The sequence below is a fragment of the Oncorhynchus kisutch genome, linkage group LG23 (assembly GCF_002021735.2).
Source record: "Oncorhynchus kisutch isolate 150728-3 linkage group LG23, Okis_V2, whole genome shotgun sequence".
Taxonomy (NCBI): Eukaryota; Metazoa; Chordata; class Actinopteri; order Salmoniformes; family Salmonidae; genus Oncorhynchus; species Oncorhynchus kisutch.
In genome coordinates this window covers 12063455-12091146 of record NC_034196.2, presented here as the reverse complement: position 1 = coordinate 12091146, position 27692 = coordinate 12063455, and the positions used below count along the sequence as shown (strand labels likewise).

The 27692-nt window shown below is 44.4% G+C and overlaps 2 protein-coding genes across 5 annotated transcripts in view; both read left to right on the top strand.

Annotated features, from left to right (window-relative positions):
- pdlim5b (PDZ and LIM domain 5b) overlaps positions 1-19699 on the top strand; it is a 74609-nt gene extending 54910 nt beyond the window's left edge. Inside the window, exons 4-14 of one of the 4 annotated variants that reach the window (XM_031802514.1) lie at positions 2889-2922; positions 6377-6399; positions 7796-7822; positions 8190-8344; positions 9499-9529; positions 13601-13755; positions 16446-16632; positions 16780-16960; positions 18097-18217; positions 18313-18428; positions 18543-19699. In XM_031802514.1, the coding sequence (XP_031658374.1) occupies positions 2889-2922; positions 6377-6399; positions 7796-7822; positions 8190-8344; positions 9499-9529; positions 13601-13755; positions 16446-16632; positions 16780-16960; positions 18097-18217; positions 18313-18428; positions 18543-18632 (1120 nt within the window). In that variant the 3' untranslated portion in view covers positions 18633-19699. Of the gene's footprint in view, positions 1-2888; positions 2923-3287; positions 3833-6376; positions 6400-7795; positions 7823-8189; positions 8345-9498; positions 9530-13600; positions 13756-16445; positions 16633-16779; positions 16961-18096; positions 18218-18312; positions 18429-18542 lie in introns of all 4 variants that reach the window. The other 3 variants (XM_031802512.1, XM_031802515.1, XM_031802513.1) reach the window with 3 other exon arrangements.
- A 543-nt stretch (positions 19700-20242) lies between these two features.
- Positions 20243-27692, top strand: part of bmpr1bb (bone morphogenetic protein receptor, type IBb) — a 109027-nt gene continuing 101577 nt past the window's right edge. Inside the window, exon 1 of the mRNA XM_020458469.2 lies at positions 20243-20449. The gene's annotated coding sequence lies outside the window, so the exon portion shown is untranslated. The remainder of the gene's footprint in view (positions 20450-27692) is intronic.

The window sequence follows — 27692 nt, the reverse complement described above, 5'->3', positions numbered from 1 at the left end:
TGGCAGACAGACTCCATAACACCGTGCATCTTGTTTGAAATGGCACAGGTTGTTTGGATTTAGCCCAATCCCCACCCTTTACTGGACTGGTTGCCTGGGCCTTTGTGAGTGCGCTGCGTTCCTGAAGTGTATACAATAGTACAAGTACATTGGAGAATGCATTGGAAAATATGCACCCGCACAGTACAGTACTTTTCAAAATATGAATTCCATCAACGTGTGGCAGGGTGGGCCTCGATAACCACCCAGTGAGAGAGCCATTAGTCGGTCAGCTTCTGTTAGAGAAAGGAACTGTGAGACTGTCCTCAACTCTTCCTAAAAATGGCACAATGTGACAGACAGAATGCCAGAGAACAGAACATGCCCCATGTTCTGGAAGAGACTATTCTGTCTTGCTGAGTCACTGTCTTTATGGGGAAAAGGGACACATTGTCTGGGCCCCGGAGGCTGTCAAAGACAGAGGCTCAGCGCACCGTTGTTTATGAAGCCAGATGATAGGCTGGGGCAGGAACTTTATTCAGAATTGCATTCATTAATGAGAGAACACGAACCAGAAGGAATCTAGACTGTGTCCAGCAGACGGAGGTCATGAATAGCTCACGCCATGGATGAAGAGCTGGAGGGGGAGGAGGGAGAGTGCGTTTTCTTGGAATGGTGCTGTGTGTACTTGATGTGCATTTAGTCGTTTCCTTCATTAGGCTACGTTCTTTGGCGTTTGCGACTGTCTCTGCTCCTCAGAGAGTGAAAGAATCGGGAAGGAATATACAGAATATACTATCCTTGTGGGTCGAGAGTTGATGGTTCACATCCTGGTAACCACTTCCTCTGAATAGTGTTTGTTTGCAGCAGTATGGACAACAGGACCACCCTCCTCTTCCTGAGGCGATTAAAGTACCTGCAGCTGGTTTGATCATGAGTATAAATCTGAGGTCTTCTACACCGTTCCCGCGTGTAGCCCTGTACACAGAGGTAGAGACTCGCACACTGAGGGGAGATCTACATAGTGCTTGTTGTGCCTTGGGCTGCTGCTCTGTCTGTGGTGGCCACCAAATGGAGGATAGCTTTGGGCAGTTTTTGTTTGTTTTTTCCATTGATCCCAAGTGCAGGACAAGCCAGAAGCTTTAGTGTGGTGGGGTGGCTCTCTGTGAGGCGTACTGACAGGATACAGACAGAGGACTCTGAAAATACTGGCATGTGGGGATCCTGGGTTGTTTCCAATACGTCAAGCTCCAACTACTGCGTCCATTGTCTATTTTTATGACTGAACAGCTGAGGATTTGGCCATATGTTCAAAACATTACTTTGTGGCCCAGAGGATAGTATACAGACTACTCCTTCCCCTAAAACACTGTATTCTTTAACACAGCGGAATGTACAGTTCGAAGCTCTGAAGCAGTAATATTACTGCGTCATATATATATATACACACACACACACACACTCCATCCATACAGCAGGTCCCAGACCTGACTGTCTCATATTAAGTGGGCTTGTAGTGCTCGGTATCTAGCTAACACATGCATTGTGGGGCTGATGTAAAGAGGCTCTTATCTGGCCTCATTTGAAAAACGAATCTCAGTCAATTATATCTCAGGAGGTGCAGTCATATTGATATTCCAGAGCTCGCTGACCCCACTTTGAAATCCAAGCGAGCATGAGTGGATGATTGAGTGAAATTAGGATCCACGGTAAAATCTAGCCGAAGTTAGGGAAACATACCAGAGTAATCGAGCATAATATGTTTTCCCACATGTCTCTACCTCCATGTTGCTCTATGGCTGGCTGACTCTGTGGCATTGAGCTAGGGGCCAAATAGAGACAGGCCTGTAAGGGAGCCAGCAGCAGTCTTTGATAGTTTGTGTGTAATCTTTATATTGGCTCTATTTACAGGTTTTTCTCTGGCGTGGTTTTCTCCCCCCTGAGTTTTCCTTTACTCATCACCACCTGTTTTCTCTCCCGTTCTCCCTGCCTCACCCCTCTCTCTGTCTACCGCTCGCTCGCTCTCCATCCATTTATCCCTCTCTCTAAGTCTGACAAACGGTGTATTGATTTATCGGTCCCAGTCTTACCTGGGAGTTGAGTTGTTGTGACATATGGTTGTCAGGGAGACTCTGGTGGTTCATTATACAATAACTCGTGTTTTTACTGAAGCAATAAGGCACGGGGTTTATAAATAGATTTATACCATGGCATTGTTGAATACTCGCTTCTGATGGGCTTGAAGTATATTATATTTGCACGGTGTAATTCAAAACAAAAGTCAAATTGAAAACATTATTGGCATTGTTGAATTCGATTTTCGCTAGGACTGATGGTTTGGTTAGCTAAACGAGCACGTCTGTTTGTTTGGTTACCACGGTAACTACCGCAGCTCTCTAGTAAACTTACTGGCTACTGCAGTGGATGTTGAACACATTTCTTCCGGCAAATTAACACATTTCTAGAGGCAAATGTGTTTTAAATTCTAGTCATGGTATAAAAGGGTTAATCAACTCGGGGCTCTATACGTTCTCTGGAAAATGATGCACCTCTGTGGAAGGTAGCGCGTCGTGGAACCCCTTCCACGTCATTATTTTCCGGAGAACGTATAGCCCCTCATTGATTATCCCTTACATACAAATCTTAATAAATTGGCCATTAACAGTACCGCTATGCATGCTTTTTACCTTACCGTTAGATAAAAAGGGTTCCAAAAGGTTTCTTTGGCTGTCCCCATAGGAGAACCCTTCTTGGTTCCAGGTACAACCCTCCGTGGAAAGGGTTCTACCTGGACCCAAATGGGTTCTTCCTGGACAGCCGAAGAACCCTATTAGGTTCCTTTTCTTCTAAGAGTGTACAGATAACTGCACATCTGTTCTTCTTTCTCATGATGTTTTCTGTCTTCACAGAGCTTCCAGTGTTCCCAAGGCGGATGCACCAAAGGTAAGAACACTCCAGTGAATCACTTCAAGTCAAATTCATTAGTTAAGATGAAAGGATTTTAATCACGAGTATTACTTTTTAGTGGGCGTATCGACACTTACCAGGATCATTTGTTAAGTCATATGTGCTCAGGAGTTCATCAATATGTTTGCGCATGCTCACTGTACCCTTCTGAGATGACGTTACACCACATTTTGGTTGGCTGTTATGGACATTATGCAAAGCTTGTGAAGGTGCCACCCTCATGGATAGCACTGAGGTGCATACCAATGTTCTGGGGAGCATGGCTCCTGCATGAGTTTGCTGTGTGATGTGCAGTGTGTGAGTGTTGTGCATGTGTGTGTGTCCCCCCCACCCCCTTTTAGAACGAACCGCTGGAGATCATTAAGCCTGTGCCAATCACCTACCCAGCCCCGCCATCCACATTCACCAGCCCCTCCCCCCAGCCCAGTGCTGCCTACAATAAGACGGCCCGCCCCTTTGGTGGGGGCAGCAGTGTGGGTGTGGTCACTTCCTCCCTGACTGCCCCAAAAGTGGCCTCAATCCCTTCTGCATCGTCTGCTTTCACCCCCGCTGCCCCCTCCTCCCAGCAGCCCCAGCCTCCCTTCCCACTAGGCAGCCACTCCCGCTCTCCAGCCCCACCCATCGCAGCCCAACCCAGCTCAGCCCCACCCACCAGACCCAGCTCTGGCCGTTCCCCCTTCACCACCCCCTCCTCGTCCTCCTCTTCCTCCCCGGCCAGAGTGACAGCTCCCCCCCCCAATCCTGGTGCTCCGCAGTCATCTTGCTATAACACGCCCATCAACCTGTACTCCAACGCCAACGCCTGTGAGGTGGCCATAGGACAGAGGCGGGGCCTGTTGGAAGCCCAGGGTGTAGTAGTCGACCAGATCAAAGACCAGTTCAACGGGTGAGTAGCCCTAACCTCAAACCCCACCCCTCACCTCGTCTCCTCTCCTTTCTCCTCGTCTCCTCTCCTTTCTCCTCGTCTCCTCTCCTTTCTCCTCGTCTCCTCTCCTTTCTCCTCGTCTCCTCTCCTTTCTCCTCTTCTCCTCTCCTTTCGCCTCTTTTCTCCTGTTACTTTCTTTCTTTTGAACAACTCTTGCTTCTGCTTCCTTTGCCTTTCCAAGAGGCTCAACGGTGGGTAGGTAGGTGGTTTGTACAGTAAGTTCACTTGAAGTCTTTACCCTGCACCACATTGTATTTTTGTAGCTCAAAAGAACAACATGGCTATTCTAGATGTGACCACTTAGACTGGTGTAGTGCAGCAGCAAGATGGCTGTAATGGGAAATGAACATGTTTCGCTCTCACTTCCCATAAATCATGTGTATTGTTGCCAGGTCAACAGATACTTGTGGTTCAGTCCACTACCTGTCTAGATGATGTTGTTTGAGGGCCACAAGTAGCTGGTGTCCATTTTCAGTTAACCAACCATACAATAACAGACTACCTGAGAGAGGACATACTTTGTACTAAATCTTTCATCCGTTTCTCCTACATAGTCTACATTTATTTAGTCTATATTGTTCTCATTTAGCAGATGCTCTTATCCAGAGTGACTTATAGGAGCAATTGAGGGGTTAAGTGCCTTGCTCATCACTTTTTGAAGCCTTTGTCATAAAAAAAAGGCTTCATAATTCATAAAGGTCATTCTATTATCTCATAGAACAAAACTATGTTTCTCCATAGGAATGGCTGAACAAACCAGAGCTAACTTAGTTACGGCGTTACCTCATCCCCATACTGTTTTTATTTATTTACTTTTCTGCTCTTCTGCACACCAATATCTCTACCTGTACATGACCATCTGATCTTTTATCACTCCAGTGTTAATCTGCAAAATTGTAATTATTTGCCTACCTCCTCATGCCTTTTGCACACATTGTATATAGACCCCCCCTTTGTTTTCTACTGTGTTATTGACTTGTTAATTGTTTACTCCATGTGTAACTCTTTGTTGTATGCTCACACTGCTATGCTTTATCTTGGCCAGGTCGCAGTTGCAAATGAGAACTTGTTCTCAACTAGCCTACCTGGTTAAATAAAGGTGAAATAAAATAAAATAAAAGGACTGCAAGCTGGCGAGCTCCGAGTGCAGCAGCACATATTGTCTCATGTTAAAGGGAACTGGAAACAGAAGACGAAGGCAGCAGCAGAACGACGACATGTTAAACTCACTCCTGCTACCACCCAGCCCAGCCCGCCTCCCTCTAATTGATAGCAAAGTGAATAGCCTTGCCAAACACCCAGTATTCCGCCTCGGAGTCTGCCTGACATGTTGTTGTCTGTCGACTCAGACGCTTGTTTCTACAAGCCTGGTATTCTGGAAGCGTTGGCCCTGTAGAAGCTCTACTGGGATGGTTCTCAGGCCAGATGTATTTATAAACCTCAGAATAGTAAAAACACGTGTTTTTTGACTAGTCTACCAATGTAGTCCACTGATGCAAATGTAATTAGTTATGTTTCACAGCTGAATATAGTAGAGACTTCATGCCACATACCTGTAGGCACTTTGGTTGTCATCTCAGTCTTTACTGCATACTCTACTTACGGTCTCTGGAGTTATTATTCCACCTTCCTCCTGTCTAAACCCCCTGGACTACTCTGTCTGCTTCTGATTGGCTTGAAGGGCATTCTGGAGCATGCATTATTTCCCTATAACGCACAGTATATTTGCACGATAGAATTCAATGGCTACATGTTCTGTGTTTGATTTGCTATTGAAAGCAAAAGTTGAATTGAAAACATTATTGGCATTGTTGAATTACATTTTCATGATAGCAGGCTGGGACTGATGGTTTGGTTAGCTAAACTAGAAAGTCTGTTTGGTTACACATTTCTAGTGGTAAATGTGTTAAATTCTAGTCATGGTATAAAAGGGGTAATCAACACGGGGCTCTATACGTTCTCTGGAAAATAATGCACCGCTGTGGAAGGTAGCGCGTCGTGGAACCCCTTCCACGTCATTATTTTCCAGAGAACGTATAGCCCCCTCATTGATTATCCCTTACATACAAATCTTAATAAATTGGCCATTAACAGTACTGCTGTGCATGCTTTTTACCCTGCCGTTAGATAAAAAGGGTTCCAAAAGGTTTCTTTGGCTGTCCCCATAGGAGAACCCTTTTTGGTTGCAGGGAGAACCCTTTTTGGTTGCAGGGAGAACCCTCTGTGGAAAGGATCTTCAAAAGGGTTCCCCTATGGGGACAGCCGAATAACCCTATTAGGTTCCTTTTTTAATGCGTGTACAGATGTTTTCTGTCTACAGGTTCCAGGTATAGTAGCAGCATGCGTGTTCAGCTGGATCCTGTGTGTGTTTCTCTGGGTGTCTGCTTGCACCTCGTCTCAGAATGGGCCATGTGTTTTTAGGACCCAGTTGGATCAATGCTCTTTCTCTTTTCCTGCTCCTTTACTTTGCTTCATCCTCTTCTTCTTCATTTGTTCTTTCCTCAGGAGGACGAGGAGGAAGAGACCAAGTTAGTGTTCTAACAGTAGCAGTGACACACTGTCTGCTAGCTCTGTAACTGTGGGATGATGCGATTATCAGTGCTTTACTGCCGCACCTGAATAGTACAGTAGGCATGCTGGCTCCTTTCTGCCATAACCCTCAAACCTCACTCATACTGTACTTACTGTATTACACCCTCATCTCAGAGCACAACGCCACCCTGTAAATAACCCACAGCCATAAGCCGTAATAAGCCTTGTGATCCAGTTCATTCTGTTCATTCATGCTCTATGTGCCATGGCATCCTGGCCCGGTTCACTTGGAAAAGTAGTGTATTTACACCCTTGTGCATTGAAATGCTGTTCCGTTTATAGTGCACTGCTTTTGACCAGAGCTCTATAGGCACTTTAAAGGGCATAGGGTGCCATTTTTATGCTGCATCCCCACCAGACCCATCCCCAGACAGAAACTCAGTGCCCTGTAGGCTGACCTGTCACCACTCAGCGGGGCTACTGAACCCTGTCCCTGCATCTGTCCTCCTCCGTCTGTCCGTCTGCCACCGTGTCACTCTGTTTACCCAAGGCCACTTATTAATTACCAGCCAGCTATTTCACTGTGGTTCTAGGAATAGTACCGTCACAATCTGACCCCTGACCTCCATTCACTTAGAATACACTCACTGACACACGCAATAGACTAGAACACGAGCTGGAGAGCTCACACGCAGAACACTCCGATATATTCACACTTGACTTGCCTCAAGTGCATAAATGCATTTGTAGCTAATGTAATACAGACACCTTGAGATGAGTGTCTAAACATGATTTAATTCAGGACAGGAATACAAAGAATGCATCTGTTCAGGTCCTGAGCTCACTGTAATGTGAAGCCCAGTGGTTCCCCCTTGTGGTGAGAGATGGTCATTTCACCCTTGCTTCTAACTATATTCTACAGTTACATTTAATAGTTTTCCGTCCCCAAAATCCAAACTAGATCACTGTTTCTTCAGCTGATCAATAATCCATAAAGCATATTCCTGCTAGTACTAAAAGCATGATGTCATGCTATAATATGAGTGTCTGAGTTAACGCCGTGTATGTGGGCTGAATCATGTCATGTCACCTTCATAGGAGTTTTGGAGGTGATCATTACAGTAAGTTGGAATTGATAGCTATCTGTGTCATTGTAGCTGACTGCTGCTCTGCTATTTCTAGTGTAGCTGCTGTTTCTGCCAGTGCACCTCAGAGCATTATTAAGTATAGCCCGTGGTACTGCAGCAATGCTCATACTCTAGAACCAAATAGTTTTAGCACCTTGGAAGTACAATATTCAGTTTTTCCTCCCAGTCTTTTCTAGTTTCTGATTCTTCTCCTTCTATTATCCTATTTTCCTTTTCTTACTTCCCTCTCAATTTCCGTGTGCAGAGTCCCCCCAAAGACTGCCACTAGGAGGTACGGTAAATGGGAAGTCTAGCAGGGGCCATTTCACGGAGTGAATGTGTGTATGTTTGTCTTGTCTGAGTCTACCTGTAGTATACACTGGTAGTGAGAGTGTGTATGTTTGTCTTGTCTGAGTCTACCTGTAGTATACACTGGGAGTGAGTGTTTTGTCTGTACCTGTGTGTGAGATTTGTTTTGCACTTGTGTTATCCTACTGTATGAAAAAGATGAATTAATTCATTAATTTAATGAATTAATCGGAGTAATTACTTGATGAATAAAGTCATTATCAAAAGTGATTTTTATGAATGGTGAATGCTAATAGTAATTGGAAATAAATGATGAGGATACTTATTCTGTGTGTGTGTGTGTGCCTCAGGAACAGAGTTGAACCAGAGTTGAACCATGCCTCACCACTCAGCGAGGCCAGTAAGAAGCGTATGATTGAGGACACGGAGGACTGGCATCCTCGCACCGGCACCTCCCAGTCCAGGTCCTTCAGAATCCTGGCTCAGATCACTGGCACAGAGAACGGTGGGTACCCCCTGGCACCCCCCCCTTCCCCCAATACCCTGATGCATAATGACACCCTAGTTACTTTATGTTGGGTACCCTGGCACCCTCCCCCTTCCCCCAATACCCTGATGCATAATGACACCCTAGTTACTTCATGTTGGGTACCCTGGCACCCTCATACCCAGGCCAGAACACATGCAGCACCACCAATACCTTGGCACAGTGGTATTAGAAAATAGATATGTGTTATAGCTAGATCATTGTGACTAGTTGGCCTTTTCCCCTAAGGGAAAGGTTACATAAGGAGGCTGTAGTGTAGATTACAACAGTGCTGAGGCTTGAGGCTGATTCCCTGACCTGTCAGTGCTTTTAATTAGCTGTTTTATACTCTTGTGAATTCAATGGTTTTTACTAGATTACTTGTAGTTTTTCATGTTGTCTGTCTGTATTTGTTTTGTTGTTGTAATGACTTGGTGCTGCCTATCTTGGCCAGGGCGCTCTTGAAAAATGAGCCCTTCCTGGTTAAATAAAAATTAAGTGCTGCGTGGCGCAGGTCTGTCTCTGAGCCTCAGCAACCATCTCTCTGTCATCACCCCAGCCCTGTGTGTGTGTTGGACAAGCTGACAAGGAACAGTGGATTAGATGTCCCCCTCTACTCCAGACAGAGGCTGAGGTTACCAATTTGTATTTATTTTACCTTTATTTAACTAGGCAAGTTAAATTCTTATTTTCGATGACGGTCTAGGAACAGCAGCCGTGTGTTTACTGCCTGTTCAGGGGCAGAACAACAGATTTGTACCTTGTCAGCTCGGGGGTTTGAACTTGCAACCTTCCGGTTACTAGTCCAACGCTCTAACCACTAGGCTACCCTGCCGCCCCGGATATTATGCAAATGGTGCTAGAGAGTGGTTTGTACAGCTGTAGATATGGAGAGTGGTTTGTAGGTGAGGAGAGAGGGATGTAGCTCCCCCCAGGACTGTCTCTGCCATCTGATATTGAGCCCAGTAATCCAGCCCTCACATGGAGTAGAGATATTTGAGGTGCACCCTTGGCCAACTTTTTATTGGCTGGTCACCCCATCAGTTATTTTCTAATACAAGACACACGTCTACAGGCACATGTCACAATCTCTGCATTGATGTTCATGCGTTTCTTTCCTCCTCTGTTGACAGACCAAGCCCAGGAGAACAGCACTGGAAAGAAGTGAGTAGTTGATTGGTCAGTCTGCTCCCATGTGATCTGGTTGTGTGTTCCTGGCGTGTGAGTGTGACGCTGTTGTTACTGTGACTATGTCGGGGTGACGTCTCATCCTGCACGTCACAGAAGCTTCTCATTATTGGGATTCCGTGTTTAGCCCATTGCTTCCTGATCCAATGAGACGCTTAGTTTCAAGCTTCATTACAGGAAGCCACATCAGAGGAAGCCCACCAAAACATCTCCGGCTGGGTCGGCCAAACCCTCAAAGCGCTCTGAAAGCTCCCCCCCCCGTTCATCTTCATCTGCAGTAAACACACACTGCTGCTGTCCCAACCTAAGCACCGGACAATTAGAATGTCACGGTGGGATTGTGGGTAACGAAGAGGGACTATGGGTAATAAGGGACTGCCAGGAGGAGACACTCACTCATGCCTTCTCAGAGACATGTGGTTAACAGACAGCACGCTCCTATCAAGAGATATCAAGCCTCTTTGCTAATCTTACTGCTTTATTTAATTGACCTGTGTTTCCTCAATTTCCCAGTATTTTCCCGTACATTTCTTGTTACTTTTTTCTTACAATTTCTTTCTTCCCGTCTGCTCTCCTGTGTCCTCTCCTTTCTCCCTCCTTCCCTATCTCCCTCTCCCCTCCTGCCCTGTGCCGTTGGGTGTGTTAGGGTGAACAAACTGGACCCGGAGGTTGTGGGACAACTGTACAACAAGCTGAGAGACTGGCACCATGGTGTTTCAGCACGCACACTCAACGTGCAGTAGACTGTTTCTCACTAAGATAATTGCGTACTATTTGTGACCTCTACCTGCCTGTGTTCTATTTATTTCAATATGCCTGTAGTTGTCTCCCTGTATGTGCAGTGGAGTCCATTATATTTCACATTATACCTACCGTTATCACGGACACTTGTATGGTTACAGGTATTAGTTAGTGCATTATTTAGGTGTGTGAGAGACTCCCTTAAGTTACCTTGCCTTATTTTACTACTTACACTATATATGCAAAGGTATGTGGACACCCCTTCGAATTTGTGGATTTGGCTATTTCAGTCACACCCGTTGCATAAAATCGACCCAACAGCCATGCAATGCCCATAGACAAACATTGGTAGTAGAATGGCCTTACTGAAGAGCTCAGTGACTTTCAATGTGGCACTGTCATAGGATGCCACCTTTCCAACAAGTCGGTTTGTCAAATTTCTGCCCAGCTAGAGCTGCCCCGGTCAACTGTAAGTGCTGTTATTGTGAAGTGGAAACGTCTAGGAGCAACAATGGCTCAGCCGTGAAGTAGTAGGCCACACAAGCTCACAGAACTGGACCACCGAGTGCTGAAGCACGTAGCGAGTATAAATTGTTTGTCGTCGGGTGACACACTCACTACCGAGTTCCTAACCGCCTCTGGAAGCAACGTCGGCACAAGAACTGTTCGTTGGGAGCTTCATGAAATGGGTTTCCCTGGCCGAGCATCCGCACACAAGCCTTAGATCACCATGTGCAATGCCAAGCGTCGGCTGGCATGGTGTAAACCTCGCCGTCATTGGACTCTGGAGCAGTGAAAACGCGTTCTCTGGAGTGATGAATCACGTTTCACCATCTGGCAGTGTAATTATCACAGATTAGTTTTTGCCAAATGTTTGCAATTGCAATTTGACTTGTGATTTAGATCAAAACACGTAGGTGAACTGTTGGAATGATGGAAATAGAATGAGGTTAAGTCTGTGGAAAGTGGCATGAAGAGAGCTGAGAGGGATGACTAGTAGCAGTGTGAACTATAAAAATGGATGTTACACACGGCACATCACATTTAACAAACCAAAGATTAAAATAATGTTATAGAATGTAAAGTAAAAACCCAAACCGGTCCGTGCATCAATATCAGTATATAGTAAAATACAGTACACCGCCCAGCCCTACCGCTCATCAAACCATTCAGTACCCACTCACGCCCTGTGGATGGGGGCATTGTCATCCTATGGGGGGCACAGCCATGGTAGCCAAAACAATGGCCTGCCCAGCATTTTTATTTATGTCCCTAAGCATGATGGGATGTTAATTGCTTAATTAACTCAGGAACCACACCTGTGTGGAAGAACCTGCTTTCAATATACTTTGTGTCCCTCATTCACTCGTGTTTCCATTATTTTGTCAGTTACCTGGATCCTCTTTGTGGACCGTATGTGTCTGTAATATACTTTGAGTTTGATTTATCGACGTAGAATAGGTTTGACTGAGTTTGTCGATTTTCATTTAAGTTTCTCCTTCTCTGACATCACTGTCTCCAACTTAATTCTCTACCTTTCCTTCTTACATGACTACCTTTTGTGTGTTATCTATATGTTGTTTCATTTCCTTCACTAACCAAAGATATGCTTGAAGATTGTTGCTGCTTGCATCTAACCAAAGAAATGCTTGAAGATTGTTGCTGCTTGCATCTAAATAAAGATATATCCTTTATTTCCTGTCCACTTCCCTCTTCTTCTTCCGATTCTCCTGGGAAGTACAGTATCTTAACACTTTATCTACACAGCTAATAGGCTAATGCGGCGTACATACCCAAATGGCTCACGAGTAGTTTAAACAAAGGACATACAGGAAAGCTCCTTAATAGCTTAGCTCCACACATACATTGGGCTCCCGAGTGGCGCAGCGGTCTAAGGCACTGTATCTCAGTGCAAGAGGGGTCACTAGAGTCCCTGGTTTGAATCCAGACTGTATCACATCCAGCTGTGATTGGGAGTCCCATAGGGTGGCACACAGTTATCCCAGCGTCGTCTGGGTTTAAACGGGGCAAATAAGAATTTGTTCTTAACCGACTTGCTTAGTTAAATAAAGATTAAATGCAGTACAGTGAGTTCTCTGCTTGAGCTAATAGCACTTTGTATGTATCACCAGTAGAGGGCAGTGTTGTCAAGGCACATTTTAAATACAGTGTAGTGTAGAACTGCATATGACCTGAAGATAGTCTTTTCCTAAGGGCAAGTGCTTCTCACCTGGGACTTTAACCAGCTTTCTTTTGTAAACAGCTGGGATGATTCCTTGATACGCTGAGCACTAGCACAGACCTAACCATCATGGCTCAAGCACTAAAGACCAGCATTATTTATAGAACCATCAATATGTCAATGTCATCGATGACAACATTGCAGAGACAGAAAGAACAGCAAAATAGGCAGCAGGCCACTTATGAGCAGCTCCACTGCGTACAACATTTCACAGAGAGGATGGAGAGAAAGAGAGGAGGAGAGGGAGAAAGAGCGAGACGGTGCCAACACTAATTGTTTTCCTGTTTACTTATTGCTGTGCCATCTGGACACTGGGCTGTATCATCTATCCTTATTGGATCAATCTGGCCATGGTTTTCATCAGACACAGCTTTTAATCCAATCAACTCTCCCCATAATTGGCCTGATTGGTTGAGTGTGTCACTGAACTTCCTGCTAATTGATTGTGCCTGGTTAGTGCCTCTGCTGGATATGACTCAATCGTGCCTATTCATAATTAGCCTGGTTTTATGTCTTCAAAACAGCCCTTCCGATGCACTTGTATTTCCAACAACTATTTAGCTATTTTTCCGTGTGGTCTGCACATAATTTCACCTTAAACATGTTCTTGAACAGGAGGAGAACCACAGGCTTTATATTAGGGTTAGGTGTGGAGAGAGTGCACGATGTGGGCGTGAGTTCAGCTATAGCAGAAGATGGTGAAGTCTATAGTTTTTAGGGAGGCGTGTTGTGATGGAATCCCGTTCTAACAGCTGAGAGGTGGATGGAGGCCTACTGTACTGTAACCATGGCCGAGGTTGCCATAACAAACAGGGCCTGAGGGAGAGACGGACAGGCATCAGTTTGCACAGCCTGGCGATGTGGATAGTCATGAGTAAACAACACCAGACGTTAAGAACTTCAACGCTACTGGGTTTATTATGAGCCAAATACTATAAAGTGAAAACATTTCTCTATGATCGTGTGTTTTGTCTGTGTCTGTATTTGTGTGTGTGTGTGTGCATGCGGTTGTGTTTGTGGGTGCCAGTATGTTTCAGTGAAACAATGACCTTTCTGTTCTCCAGAGAAGTTGTTGAGGATGCCCTGCCCAGTGCTCACGTCACATCAGTGAAGACCATGACCAAAGTCCCAGGAGCCCCCAGGAACGGTGTCCCCCCACCCACCTTCAAGACCCCCTCTTCCCAGGTCAAACCCTCCTGGCCGGCTGGAGGTTCAGCAGGTAATCTTACACACTCTGACACTAACCCCTACTGTCTTCCTTTCGCTCCAGACCATTCTGTGGTTAGTTTCACTCACATCTTGTTCATGCTTCTGCTATTGAGTGTGTCCTGCTGTTAAGAAAAGACTAGATCTATACTACAAGCTTAGGTTTACTGCAGCCTTGTTCTGTTATAATCTCCACCCGGCACAGCCAGAAGAGGACTGGCCACCCCTCATAGCCTGGTTCCTCTCTAGGTTTCTTCCGAGGTTTTGGCCTTTCTAGGGAGTTTTTCCTAGCCAACGTGCTTCAACACCTGCATTGCTTGCCGTTTGGGGTTTTAGGCTGGGTTTCTGTACAGCACTTTGAGATATCAGCTGATGTACGAAGGGCTATATAAATACATTTTGATTTGATTTATGAACAGAAATGCAAATCATGCATTTTATTTATGGAAGTTATGAGAGCTCTACCCTTTACACAAATATATTTTTAGGAGAAGAATGCTGATAAACGCTTGTATAGCATGAAGTGTCTTCATTAACCCCTTGGCATTTTGCATTGACTCAGACAGGCAACCGTAGTGTCAATATCTCAAGGTGACATCATCTGTAGTAGTTAATCTTGACCTACAGGGGGCAGACGCCTGCAGTTACTGTAAAACCTGACTATTAATCAGTGCTTTGATTAGAGCAACATAATGCCTCTGTTACACACGGCTCTTCATTGTAATGCTCCTGGAACAAACAGCTCTAGAACATTACGAGCTCTATAAAAAGTGCGGTATTCAGCTAATGAGCTCAAATTATTGCCTCTTTTTTTCCAAGATTCCGGAGTTAAATAGATTGTGAAATTGAGAATTATATATGAGATGTTCTGCTCTTTTAAACAGGAGATTCAGTGTATGTGAGAACTGTAGCTGCCTTGGAGTAAATATTTGCCGAAGGTCCTTGAGTTGGGGAGTCATTACTAAGATGACTAAGACTGCAGTATGATATATATATATATATATATATATATATATATATATGTATATATGTGTGTGTGTGTATATACACGGCCTAAACAGAACTGTGTGAAGCTAGAGGTCCTGTGCTTGCTTACCTACTGCCTCCCCGCGGGGACCTCTTAAGTGAGAGCTGTTGAAAGGGGGTGTATACGAGACCACAGGCACCTCTCTGTTAGATACAGTATGTATCAGATTAACGCTTACTTGACCTTGTGTTCACAAACATATACCTCATACTGACCGTGTGCAACCAGGCCAGATGTATGCTGTATTATGCATGACTCTACCATTCCCCCTGCTAGTGCTAACACATTATTGAGTGTGAAAAACATGTAATGTTTTTCATGGCGATTTTCATAGCAGCAGGCAGGACATGATTTGTGTTGTTGTTTGTGTGCGTGTGCTAGATAGGAGGGGGGAGGGGGTGTTGTGTCAGAGCCATCTGTGTAAAATCCAGCCAGCATAGATTCCAGAGCGGATACATCTCCCAGATGTTTATCAGACAGAGATGTGTGGCCATGACTCCTCTATATCCAGCCTACGTCCCTCTCCCCTCTCACCATGCCCCCCTGTCACTGTGCCATCCAAGAACATGTTCCCTAAGCCCTTGAACTGGGCTAGCCACTGCTGTCTTCAGACGTCGTCTCAACAGGACGTTTAAAAGACCCACTTAACCAGACGTGGTTGAAGTCGTGGTTTGATGGGCCTGAACCCGGGGTTTGGCAGCCCTGCTGTGGTTCAAGTGGAACGGAGATACAGATCTCCAGTGTTCCCGACCGTGCAGCCTGCCCAAAGCCTCTTCAGTAGTTACTTCGAGCATAGTGCCAACACACAGTGATAGTCTCGCGTACAGTTTATGCTGTTCTCCCTCCTTCCTCTTTCTCTCGCTCTCTCCCTGTCTTTCACATGGATATCCTCTCCTCTTCGAGGGGTGGGGTGGGGATTATTTTGCCAGGTGTCTCCTTTGGCTCTGGGAATATATATTTCCCCCCCGTGGTTGAAGAAAACGTATCCTTTGTTTGGGTGGAGTGGATCTGCCGACACAGCTGGCCCATGCATAAGACCGGGAGGTCACAGCTAGATGTGATACATTCTGTCAGCATGCAGCATACTCATGCATACCTGATCACACCTGCCCACCCACACCTGAGCTAACGTTTCTTTAGGGTTAGCTAGCAATGGACACAGCTGTGGAAATACAGCCACAAATCTCGTCGATCATTGAATGATGAGGATGTTTGTCTGCTGTGAGTGTTCTGATCACATGGCGCAAAAGTTTGTGAATGGTTTTCTATAGCTCAGATGGATGTGATTTGTTTATGTGGTGTGAATGGTTTTCTATAGCTCAGATGGATGTGATTTGTTTATGTGGTGTGAATGGTTTTCTATAGCTCAGATGGATGTGATTTGTTTATGTGGTGTGAATGGTTTTCTATAGCTCAGATGGATGTGATTTTGTTTATGTGGTGTGAATGGTTTTCTATAGCTCAGATGGATGTGATTTTGTTTATGTGGTGTGAATGGTTTTCTATAGCTCAGATGGATGTGATTTGTTTATGTGGTGTGAATGGTTTTCTATAGCTCAGATGGATGTGATTTTGTTTATGTGGTGTGAATGGTTTTCTATAGCTCAGATGGATGTGATTTGTTTATGTGGTGTGAATGAAACAACTGACCCATGCTGTATTTTCTGTTGCTTTAGGTTTCCCTAAGGGTGGAGCGGCGCCCTCTTTTGGCCGGGTCAGCAACACTGCACCGGTACCCAAAGGTCCTGACCGCCCTGCTCCCCAGGCGCACCCCAAGGACCAGGACTCCCTGGTGCAGCGGGCCGAACACATCGCAGCAGGAACACGCACACCCATGTGTGGCCACTGTGACAAGGTCATCAGGTACATAACTGTCTGTAGGGGAAATTTGGACGCAGCGTAATCCTGTGGGTTCACTTCTGATTAGTTTAGTCCCTCTCATATGTGTCTGACATATTGAATTTAAAGTACATTTTATCCTGACCTCTGCCCACTTCCTGTTATCCACAGAGGTCCGTTCCTGGTGGCCATGGGCATGTCGTGGCACCCTGAGGAGTTTAACTGTTCCCACTGCCACACGTCTCTGGTGGAGTCGGGCTTCGTGGAGGAGAGGGGAACAGTGTACTGTGCTCACTGCTATGAAGAGTTCTTTGCCCCTACCTGCACTAGCTGCAAGCAGAAGGTCCTGGGGGTGAGTGACATACTTCAGGAGACAGTATAGTATCTTTGCCCCTACCTGCACTAGCTGCAAGCAGAAGGTCCTGGGGGTGAGTGACATACTTCAGGAGACAGTATAGTATCTTTGCCCCTACCTGCACCAGCTGCAAGCAGAAGGTCCTGGGGGTGAGTGACATACTTCAGGAGACAGTATAGTATCTTTGCCCCTACCTGCACTAGCTGCAAGCAGAAGGTCCTGGGGGTGAGTGACATACTTCAGGAGACAGTATAGTATCTTTGCCCCTACCTGCACCAGCTGCAAGCAGAAGGTCCTGGGGGTGAGTGACATACTTCAGGAGACAGTATAGTATCTTTGCCCCTACCTGCACTAGCTGCAAGCAGAAGGTCCTGGGGGTGAGTGACATACTTCAGGAGACAGTATAGTATCTTTGCCCCTACCTGCACCAGCTGCAAGCAGAAGGTCCTGGGGGTGAGTGACATACTTCAGGAGACAGTATAGTATCTTTGCTCCTACCTGCACCAGCTGCCAGCAGAAGGTCCTGGGGGTGAGTGACATACTTCAGGAGACAGTATAGTATCTTTGCCCCTACCTGCACCAGCTGCAAGCAGAAGGTCCTGGGGGTGAGTGACATACTTCAGGAGACAGTATAGTATCTTTGCCCCTACCTGCACCAGCTGCAAGCAGAAGGTCCTGGGGGTGAGTGACATACTTCAGGAGACAGTATAGTATCTTTGCCCCTACCTGCACCAGCTGCAAGCAGAAGGTCCTGGGGGTGAGTGACATACTTCAGGAGACAGTATAGTATCTTTGCCCCTACCTGCACCAGCTGCAAGCAGAAGGTCCTGGGGGTGAGTGACATACTTCAGGAGACAGTATAGTATCTTGCCCCTACCTGCACCAGCTGCCAGCAGAAGGTCCTGGGGGTGAGTGACATACTTCAGGAGACAGTATAGTATCTTGCCCCTACCTGCACCAGCTGCCAGCAGAAGGTCCTGTGGGTGAGTGACATACTTCAGAAGACAGTATAGTATCTCGGCTTGTCCACCTTGCTCAATCGTCTTCCTCTCCAATTCCACGGACACATATTGCAATCAAATGAGGACATTATGACATTATAGGGAATTATATTACTGTATTTTTTTTTACAGGAAGTCATCAATGCCCTGAAGCAGACCTGGCATGTGTACTGCTTCCTGTGTGCATCCTGCCAGCAGCCAATCAGAAACAACACCTTCCACATGGAGGACGGGCTGCCATACTGTGAAAGAGGTGAGGTCACAGCAAGCAAGGTGTTTCGAAATGAACACGACTTTGAAATGAATCAAATCATGAAAGTAACATTTGACTGACTCTCTTCCACCCAGATTATTACCAACTCTTTGGTACCAGTTGCCATGGTTGTGACTTCCCCATCGAGGCAGGAGACAAGTTTCTGGAGGCGTTGGGATACACCTGGCATGATACCTGCTTCGTATGTGCAGTAAGTCAGGCCTGCATGGAGCGAGTGATGGCGTCATGGTGAGAGATGTGAAATATAGAGAATAGAAAGATTGTAGCAATGATATTACTGTACTGTCTGTCTGTCATTCCCTAGGTCTGCAGCACCAGTTTGGAGGGCCAAGCCTTCTTCTCTAAAAAGGACAAGGCCCTGTGCAAGAAACACGCCCACACAGTCAAGATCTGACCCGCCCCCAGGAGTGAAGAACAGAGGAAAACAGAGAAAGAATCTATTCTATCAGATGTAGATATTTTTGGTAGTTTTAAAAGATCGATTTATCTGATGACATTTATTGACGGGAATATAAGCTTTATATCTTATTTTGGTCAAACAAAGTGCATGAAGGAAGGAAGGTATCATTTTTTGTGAAATCTCAAATTGACATGTTGAAATGTTCTCAACATACAAGAGCTTGTCTATACTGTAGTTAGGTGAACAGACATGTATAAGGTAGATACTCAAGTAGCGGCCGGGGCCATATCTGGCTCATGACATTTCCTGTAGCCCTCAACATTAATTAATGTAATCAATCCAAAATCTACTACATACTGTATGATCCCATATAATTGTAGTTAAGTTAATTAAAGTGTTATGTTGGTAGATGCATGGGACCTTATAAAATGAGCTTGAATCTGTTGACAGATTAAAATCGAACTGTTACCTTATTGAGGATGATTAGAGCACCCAAACCCATTTATTTTCTTTCTCCCTCCCCCCCGAGTGGTTGGGTCAGTAGACACATGTATGTATTCTGGTAGTATATTTATTGGGGCTGGTGGGATGTACTTTATTTTGGGATTTATAGGGGCAGTTGCACATACTGGTTCACTGTCATTTTATGAGAAGTAGGGATTTTCCATGTTTATGTATGTATTTAAAACATATTTTGGGGGATTTACTGCCCATTTATTTAGAACCTAAACTTCGACCCCCCCCCCCCCCCCCCCTGATGGTGAGTTGGTTATTTGAATCAGCTGTGTAGGGATGTAGTTTTTTTACACCTGGGGGGCCAAGACCGAGTTTGGGGAAACCCAGGTCTATGTGGTGTTTATTGGTGTAATTAATTCCATTCCCAATCATGTTTGTCATTATTAATCATCCAAACTTAGACTAAAAGTAAAATATCTTTGTCCATAAAATGTCAGTGTTGAAAATGGTTTGTATTAAAGCTCTGTGGGATGGACACTGTTTTATTGGGGAATAGAGTGCATTGGTCTACTATTTGTAAAAAATAAAACTACGATTCAATCGTGGGTGTTTAGGTTGTTTTTATGTGTATCAGCTTGTCTGTCTCTATAGTGGTCCCAGAACAATACCTCAATATGACCGGTTCATCCATTGATTCCATGATGATGAAGTAAATCATTTTCTACAGCTTTAATACCAACTCTCCTTATGTCAGGATGGGTGCTCTAAATGAAGTGTTTCGACACAGACATCATGCACCACTATAACAAAATATTGTTCTGTCTCAGATGAGGCCATAGAGACCGGCACAAGCTTGAGTCCCCTCACACTCACCTAGGTGGGAAAAGTACAACGTCTACATGGAGACCAGGGAAGATAATACCTCTCACAGGGATCGGTCCTGTCTCCAATGATCGTTTATTTGCAATGTTTTGGCAAAATCGCCTCACTAGAGAAATGCAGACTACAATACATTTTTTTTTCTTCAAATAAACAATGACAAAAAAATGTTTTATAGGGGAACATTTGAAAGTTGTTGCCAAATCTGCAATATTTCCATTGGTAGACAAAGTGAAAAGGAACACTTGGAGTAGTGCAGGACCTAACTGTACTTCTCCAAGACGTCGGAGGTGGGAGCCATATACTGGATTCCGAAGACGCAGCGAAGAGACAGACAGCCCGTTCACTTGGAAAAGACAGAAGTCGGGCACAACACAAACGTAGAAAAACTAGAAAGCTAGATGTAATGCTTGGAAGTTTAGTGACTAGACCATCACATTGGAATCCTGCCATTCTACATTCTACGCGAGGAAAAGGTACGTTTTTGTTTAGAAACCCTTAATCGTATCGGGGCGCGAAGTTTCAGCTTCGTCAATCGTGGTCGCGAGCTACCCTTTACGGTTTCTGTAAGAATGTAAAGTGGTGATGTGTTAAATTTATGATTCATGTCAATCGGTCGAGATTACGCAGCTTTTCTGCTGTGATTGTTCAGGGGATGCTACATTCGCTCAATCATCAACCGACTCTTGATTCGTCCGGAGCTGGTGTTGATGCTCAACAGTAATTGGTTGAATCATCACCCCACCATAAATCAGAATGCCACTTGATCAACTGAGATGTAGCCTTGAAAATACACCTCCAACGGGCAACGTACTGTAGCCTACATCTATGATAGACGTATTCAACTGTGTTTTACAAATGGATCAATCATTTAGCCTAATGTTAATAGCCTTTATATTTCGAAACATTTGCGATAGCTTACTTTCACATATCAATTACGTTACCATGGCTCGAGAGAGGTATTGGGTGTTTTTGTTTACTGTCTATTCAAATATGCAGTCCCAGTATGACCTTACACGCCTTGCTAGCTATCTCATTGAACGTGTCTCTTAATTAATGAGCTCTGTGCGATTTTGAAGTACAGCCTCTGGCAGAGGCCAGCACTGATAGTGCTCATTAGAGCTGTGGGGGAGACAGTATCAGTATGCCCAGACTCCACAGAGCTTTGGAGAGACTAGTTTGAGTTCAGTAAGATGTCTACTCACACTGACTAAGACCGAGTGGACCTGGGTTCAGGACAGGAGGTTGGCATGTGTGTCTATATGAACCTTGTCCCCAAGCTACACTGTTGTAAAGTGTTAGTTTCATGTTTCATAAGCTGAAATAAAAAGATCACAGACACTTGCCATACTCACAAAAAGCTTATTTCGCTAAAATTGTGTGCACATATGTTACATCCCTGTAAGTCAGCGTTTCTCCTTTGCCAATATAATCGATCCACCCGTCAGGTGTGGCATATCGATTAGCTGATTAAACAGCATGATCATTACACAGGTGCTCCTTGTGCTTGGGACAATAAAATGTCACTTTGCAATTTTGTCACACCGCACAATTCTACAAATGTCTCAAGTTTTGAGGGAGCGTGAAATTGGCATGCTGTCTGCAGGAATGTCCACTAGAGCTGTTGCCAGATAATTTAATGTTAATTTGTCAACCATGAGCTGCTTCCAACGCTGTTTTAGAGAATTTGGCAGTACGTCCAAACGGCCTCACAACCGCAGACCACGTATAACCACGCCAGCCCAGGACCTCCACGTACGGTTTCTTCACCTGTGGGATTGTTTTGGGGGGATAGGGGGGCTGAGGAGTATTTTTGTCTGTAATAAATCCCTTTTGTGGGGAAAAACTCATTCTGATTAGCTAAGCCTGCCTCCCCAGTGGGTGGGTCTGGCTCCCAAGTGGTGGGCCTATGCCCTCCATAGCCCACCCATGGCTGCTACCCTGCCCAGTCATGTGAAATTCATAGATTAGGGCCTAAGGAATGTATTTCAATTGACTTATTTCCTTATATGAACTGTAACTCAGTAAAAACGTTGAAATTGTTGCATGTTGCGTTTATATTTTTGTTCAGTATGAATTGCTACTACGTATAGAGTGATGGAAAAAGTATCCAAACGTCATACTGGAGTAAAAGTAAAGATACCTTAATAGAAAATGACTCCAGTAAAAGTGAAAGTCACCCAGTAAAATACTACTTGAGTAAAAGTCTAAAAGTATTTGGTTTTAAATATACTTAAGTATCAAAAGTAAATGTAATTGCTAATATAAAGTGGCAAGAAAAAGTATGTGAACTTAATCTGATCTTCGTCTAAGTCACAACAATAGACAAACATAGTGTGCTTAAACTAATAACACACAAATTATTGTATTTTTCTTGTCTATATTGAATACATCATTTAAACATTCACAGTGTAGGTTGGGAAAAGTATGTGAACCCCTAGGCTAATGACTTCTCCAGAAGCTAATTGGAGTCAGGAGTCAGCTAACCTGGAGTCAAATTAATGAGACAAGATTGGAGATGTTGGTTTGAGCTGCCTTGCCCTATAAAAAACACTCACAAAATGTGAGTTTGCTATTCACAAGAAGCATTGCCTGATGTGAACCATGCCTCGATCAAAAGAGATCGCAGAAGACCTAAGATTAAGAATGGCTGACTTGCATAAAGCTGCAAAGGGTTACAAAAGTATCTTTTAAAGCTGTCCATGGTAAGACGAATTGACTATATGGAGAAAGTTCAGCGCTGTTGCTACTCTCCCTATGAGTGGCCATCCTGCAAAGATGACTGCAAGAGCACAGTGCAGAATGCTCAATGAGGTTAAGAAGAATCCTAGAGTGTCAGCTCAAGACTTACAGAAATCTTTGGAACATGCTAACATCTCTGTTGACGAGTCTACGATACATAAAACACTAAACAAGAATGGTTTCATGGGAAGACACCATGGAAGAAGCCACTGCTGTCCAAAAAAAAACATTTGCTGCACGTCTGAAGATTGCAGAAGTGCACCTGGATGTTCCACAGCGCTACTGGCAAAATATTCTGTGGACAAATGAAACTACATTTGAGATTTTATTGGAAGATACACACAACAATATGTGAAGGGGTGGAAAAAAGCACGCCAACATCAACCTCACCCCAACTGTGAAGAATGGTGTACGGAGTAGAGGTCAACCGATTATGACGCCGATACCGATTTATTGGAGGACCAAAATAATTCATCATTACCGGACAATTACAATAATACTGAAATGAACACTTTTGTTTTAACTTAATATAATACATCAATAAAATCAATTTAGCCTCAAATAAATAATGAAACATGTTTAAATAATGCAAAAGCAAAGTGTTTGAGAAGAATGTAAAAGTGCAATATGTGTCATGTAAAAAAAGCTAACGTTTAAGTTCCTTGCTCAGAACATATGAAGGCTGGTGGTTCCTTTTAACACGAGTCTTCAATATTCCCAGGTAAGAAGTTTTAGGTTGTAGTTATTATAGGACTATTTCTCTTTATACCATTTATATTTCATATACCTTTTGACTATTGGATGTTCTTATAGGCACTATAGTATTGCCAGTGTAACAGTATAGCTTCCGTCCCTCTCCTCGCCCTTACCTGGGCTTGAACCAGGGACACATCGACAACAGCCGCCCTCGAAGCATCGTTACCCATCGCTCCACAAAAGCCGCAGCCCTTGCAGAGCAAGGGGAACACCTACTGCAAGGTCTCAGAGCAAGTGACGTCACCGATTGAAACGCTATTAGCGCACACCCCGCGCTAATAGCTAGCTAGCCATTTCACATCGGTTACACCAGCCTAATCTCAGGAGTTGATAGGCTTGAAGTCATAAACAGCTCAATGCTTGAAGCACAGCGAAGATCTGCTGGCAAATGCACGAAAGTGCTGTTTGAATGAATGCTTACGAGCCTGTTGCTGCCTTCCACCGCTCAGTCAGACTGCTCTATCAAATCATAGACTTAATTATAACATAACACACAGAAATACGAGCCTTAGGTCATGTAGTCAAATCCGGAAACTATCATTTCGAAAACAAAAAGTTTATTCGTTCAGTGAAATACGGAACCGTTCCGTATTTTATCTAACGGGTGGCATCCCTAAGTCTAAATATTCCTGTTACATTGCACAACCTTCTATGTTATAATTATGTACAATTCTGGCAAATTAATTACCGTTTTTGTTAGGAAGAAATGGTCTTCACATAGTTCACAACGAGCCAGGCGGCCCAAACTGCTGCATATACCCTGACTCTGCTTGCACGGAACACAATAAATTCACGTTAGCAGGCAATATTAACTAAATAAGCAGGTTTAAAAATATATACTTCTGTATATATTTGGTGCAACAACAGTGCTTTTTTTCGCGACTGTGCGTTAAATCATCACCCGTTTGGCGAAGTAGGCTGTGATTTGATGAGAAATTAATAGGCACCGCATCGATTATATGCAACACAGGGCAAGCTAGATAACTACACATGGTTGATGACATTACTAGTTTAACTAGTGATTATGTTAAGATAAGTTTAATGCTAGCTAGCGTCTTACCTTGGCTTTTTGCTGTACTCACGTAACAGGTAGTCAGCCTGCCACGCAGTCTCCTCGTGGAGTGCAATGTAATCGGCCACAATCGGTGTCCAAAAAGACCGATTACCGATTGTTATGAATCGGCCATTCCGATTGATCGGTTGACCTCTAGTAGGTAGCATCATGGTTTGGAACTGCTTTGCTGCTTCAGGGCCTAGACAGCTTGATATCATCGACGGGAAAATGAATTCCCAAGTTTATCAAGACATTTTGCAGGAGAATGTTAGGCAATCTGTCCGCCAATTGAATCTCAACAGAAGTTGGGTGATGCAACAGGACAACGACCCAAAATAAATAAACAGAAGACAATAAGATTCTGGAGTGGCCCAGTCAGAGTCCTGACCTCAACCTGATTGAGATGCTGTGGCATGATCTCAAGAGAGTGGTTCATACCAGACATCCCAAGAATATTTCTGAACTGAAACAGTTTTGTAAAGAGGAATGGTCCAAAATTCCTCCTGACCGTTGTGCAGGTCTGATCCGCAACAACTGCTTGAGGTTATTACTGTCAGAGGAGAGTCAATCAGTTATTAAATTCAAGGTTTCACATTCTTTTCCCACCCTGCACTGTGAATGTTTACATAGCTTGTTCAATAAAGACAAGACCATGTATAATTGTTTGTGTGTTATTAGTTTAAGCAGACTGTTTGTCTTGTTGTGACCTAGATGACGATCAAATCCAGGTATTTCCAAAGGGTTGACATACTTTTTCTTAACACTGTATATACTTAAGTATTAAAAGTAACAGTATAAATAATTTCAAATTCCTTATTTAACAAACCAGACTACACTATTTTCTTGTTTTTGTATTTATGGATAGCCAGGGGCACACTCCAAGTCTCAGACCTCATTTACAAACGAAGCATTTGTGTTTAGTGAGTCCTCCAGATCAAAGGCAGTCGGGATGAGCAGGATGTTCTCTAGATAAGTGCATGAATTGGATCATTTTCATGTCCTGCTAGCCATTCAAAATGTAACGAGTACTTTTGGGTGTCAGGGAAAATGGATGGTGTAAAACTTGTCAAAAATAGAAATAGTACACTACAGATGCCCCAAAAAGCGACTTAAGTTGTACTTTAAAGTATTTTTTTATCCAGTACCTTACACCACTGATAAAAAACCCTGGTAACACTGCGTCTTAAAGTGGGACTTGAAAGGGGTGCAGCTTAAAATGGAGGCGGGAGAGGGATCGAGCCTGCTAACGCTGTATTAGGTGGGATTTTCTACATGTTCAATGAAAATCAGTGGCTAGATGGTGATGGACTGAGAGATCAGCTAATTAAAATCAGTGGTTGTTTCGTCCACTCCTGCCAATGGCCTCCATTCAAGTCCCTTTCTGAGGCGCTGTGAAACCATACAGTTTGACCGAGAGAGCGATCCGGCTGGTGGATGAGATTAGCGGTTGTGTGTATGAATGTGTGTCTCTGTCTGTGTTATGTTTTGTGGCCATGGGGCTGTTGACTTGAGAGGCCCATCCAATGGTGTATAGTGGCATGGGGTCAAGGGTAATATTTGACTGGACTGAAACCCCATTTAAAGACATAAAGTCATGCCACAATGCTTTGCTCTGTTCTCCAGTCTATCATAGAACTCCACTGGACCAGATCTGATCTCATTACATCACTGGCCTCCAGCTCCTGATGTTAGACCAGAAACCCTATGCAGCCATCCATGCACAGCCTTATATTTCAGATTTGTCTTCACCTTGGAGACTGAGGTTGTGTCCAAAAAGGTACCTTATTCCCTATGTAGTGCACTACTTTTGACCAAGGCCCACAGGGATCTGCTCAAAGTAGGGCACTATATATAGGGTGCTATTTGGGACGCAGATCCTAGTCAATACAGAGGATCATTGATGGAGGCCTGAGTGAGATTGAGAGTGAGAGAGTGTGTGGGCTAGGGTGAACCACACAGTGATCCCACTACCACCCAGGACGTGCACCTCACCACACACACACGCACACACACCCACACACACACACACACAATTTGCCTACAGGACAGGGATGTGGAGGGAGGCTGGGCAGCTGGAGGGCAGTTGGCAGGCCTGTGTTTTTGTGGCCTACCACAGTCTGAGGCTGGGATGGTTTCCGTGTTGGGCTCTATGTGTGTTTCAGGCGCCTGGGTGTGTGTCACACTGTAACTTACCCACGCCACCGTGTTGGTCTTGGGAGGTCTTGTATGGTAGCCTTCAGGGCTGGGGTCAATTCAAATTGGAGGCAGTCAATTGATTTTTATTTCAAATTAAACAATTTAAACCATTTTGAAATAAATAGCTTATACTCCTCAGTTTATTGAGAAGTCATTGAAATGAAAATAGATGTTGTTTTTTCTCATTTTGAATTGTTATCTAAGTTCACGTCCTGAATGTACTGCCTTGCCTTCTATTCCAATTGACTCCAGCCCTGGTAGCCGTGTAAAGGAATTTGTCTGCAATGTGAAAACGACTGTGATACAGGCCCGGCGGCACAATCACTGCCACACTGGTCTGGTAATAATCAGGATTTGAAATGAGAACCATTGATTGTTGGGAGGAGAGGGGATGACCATGCACCTGTCAGGTATCTGTTGAACTAAACATTTGGTCTTGTACTGTAGTACATCACATGGACACACTGAATGATTGTCATCTCCCGTGTGATCAATGAAGAACCTACTAGATGTCCAAGACCCAAATCGTCCTGTGATTATGGGAGGCTGCAGGGGGCGTCTTTAACAAGTGGGATAAAATCTACATCTACTGAATGAAGCATTTCCAGGTCTCTGCAGGCTACTTCTATCCCTTTTACCTTTGAGTTAAAAACAAAAACCTAGACCTACTGACTCCTCTATATAGAGACAGACACACACACATACACACACAGGGTGGTCATGGGTCTGAATCTGGGTCTGTCCGCAGGGCTAAGCTTAGCAAGCTGCGACCCCCTCACCCTAGCTTCCTCCATTATAATTACAGGAAGTTAGCTCAGCCAATCAAAGGGGGGGGGGGGGTGTAGGTTCCTCTTAGGGAATGCAAGAAAGACATTGAGAAAGTGTTGAAGAGGGTGGAACTGTCTTCCAGCCATCTCAGGAAGAATGAATTTGATAACTGTCAGGTTATTGAGGGATATCTTTGTTCATCC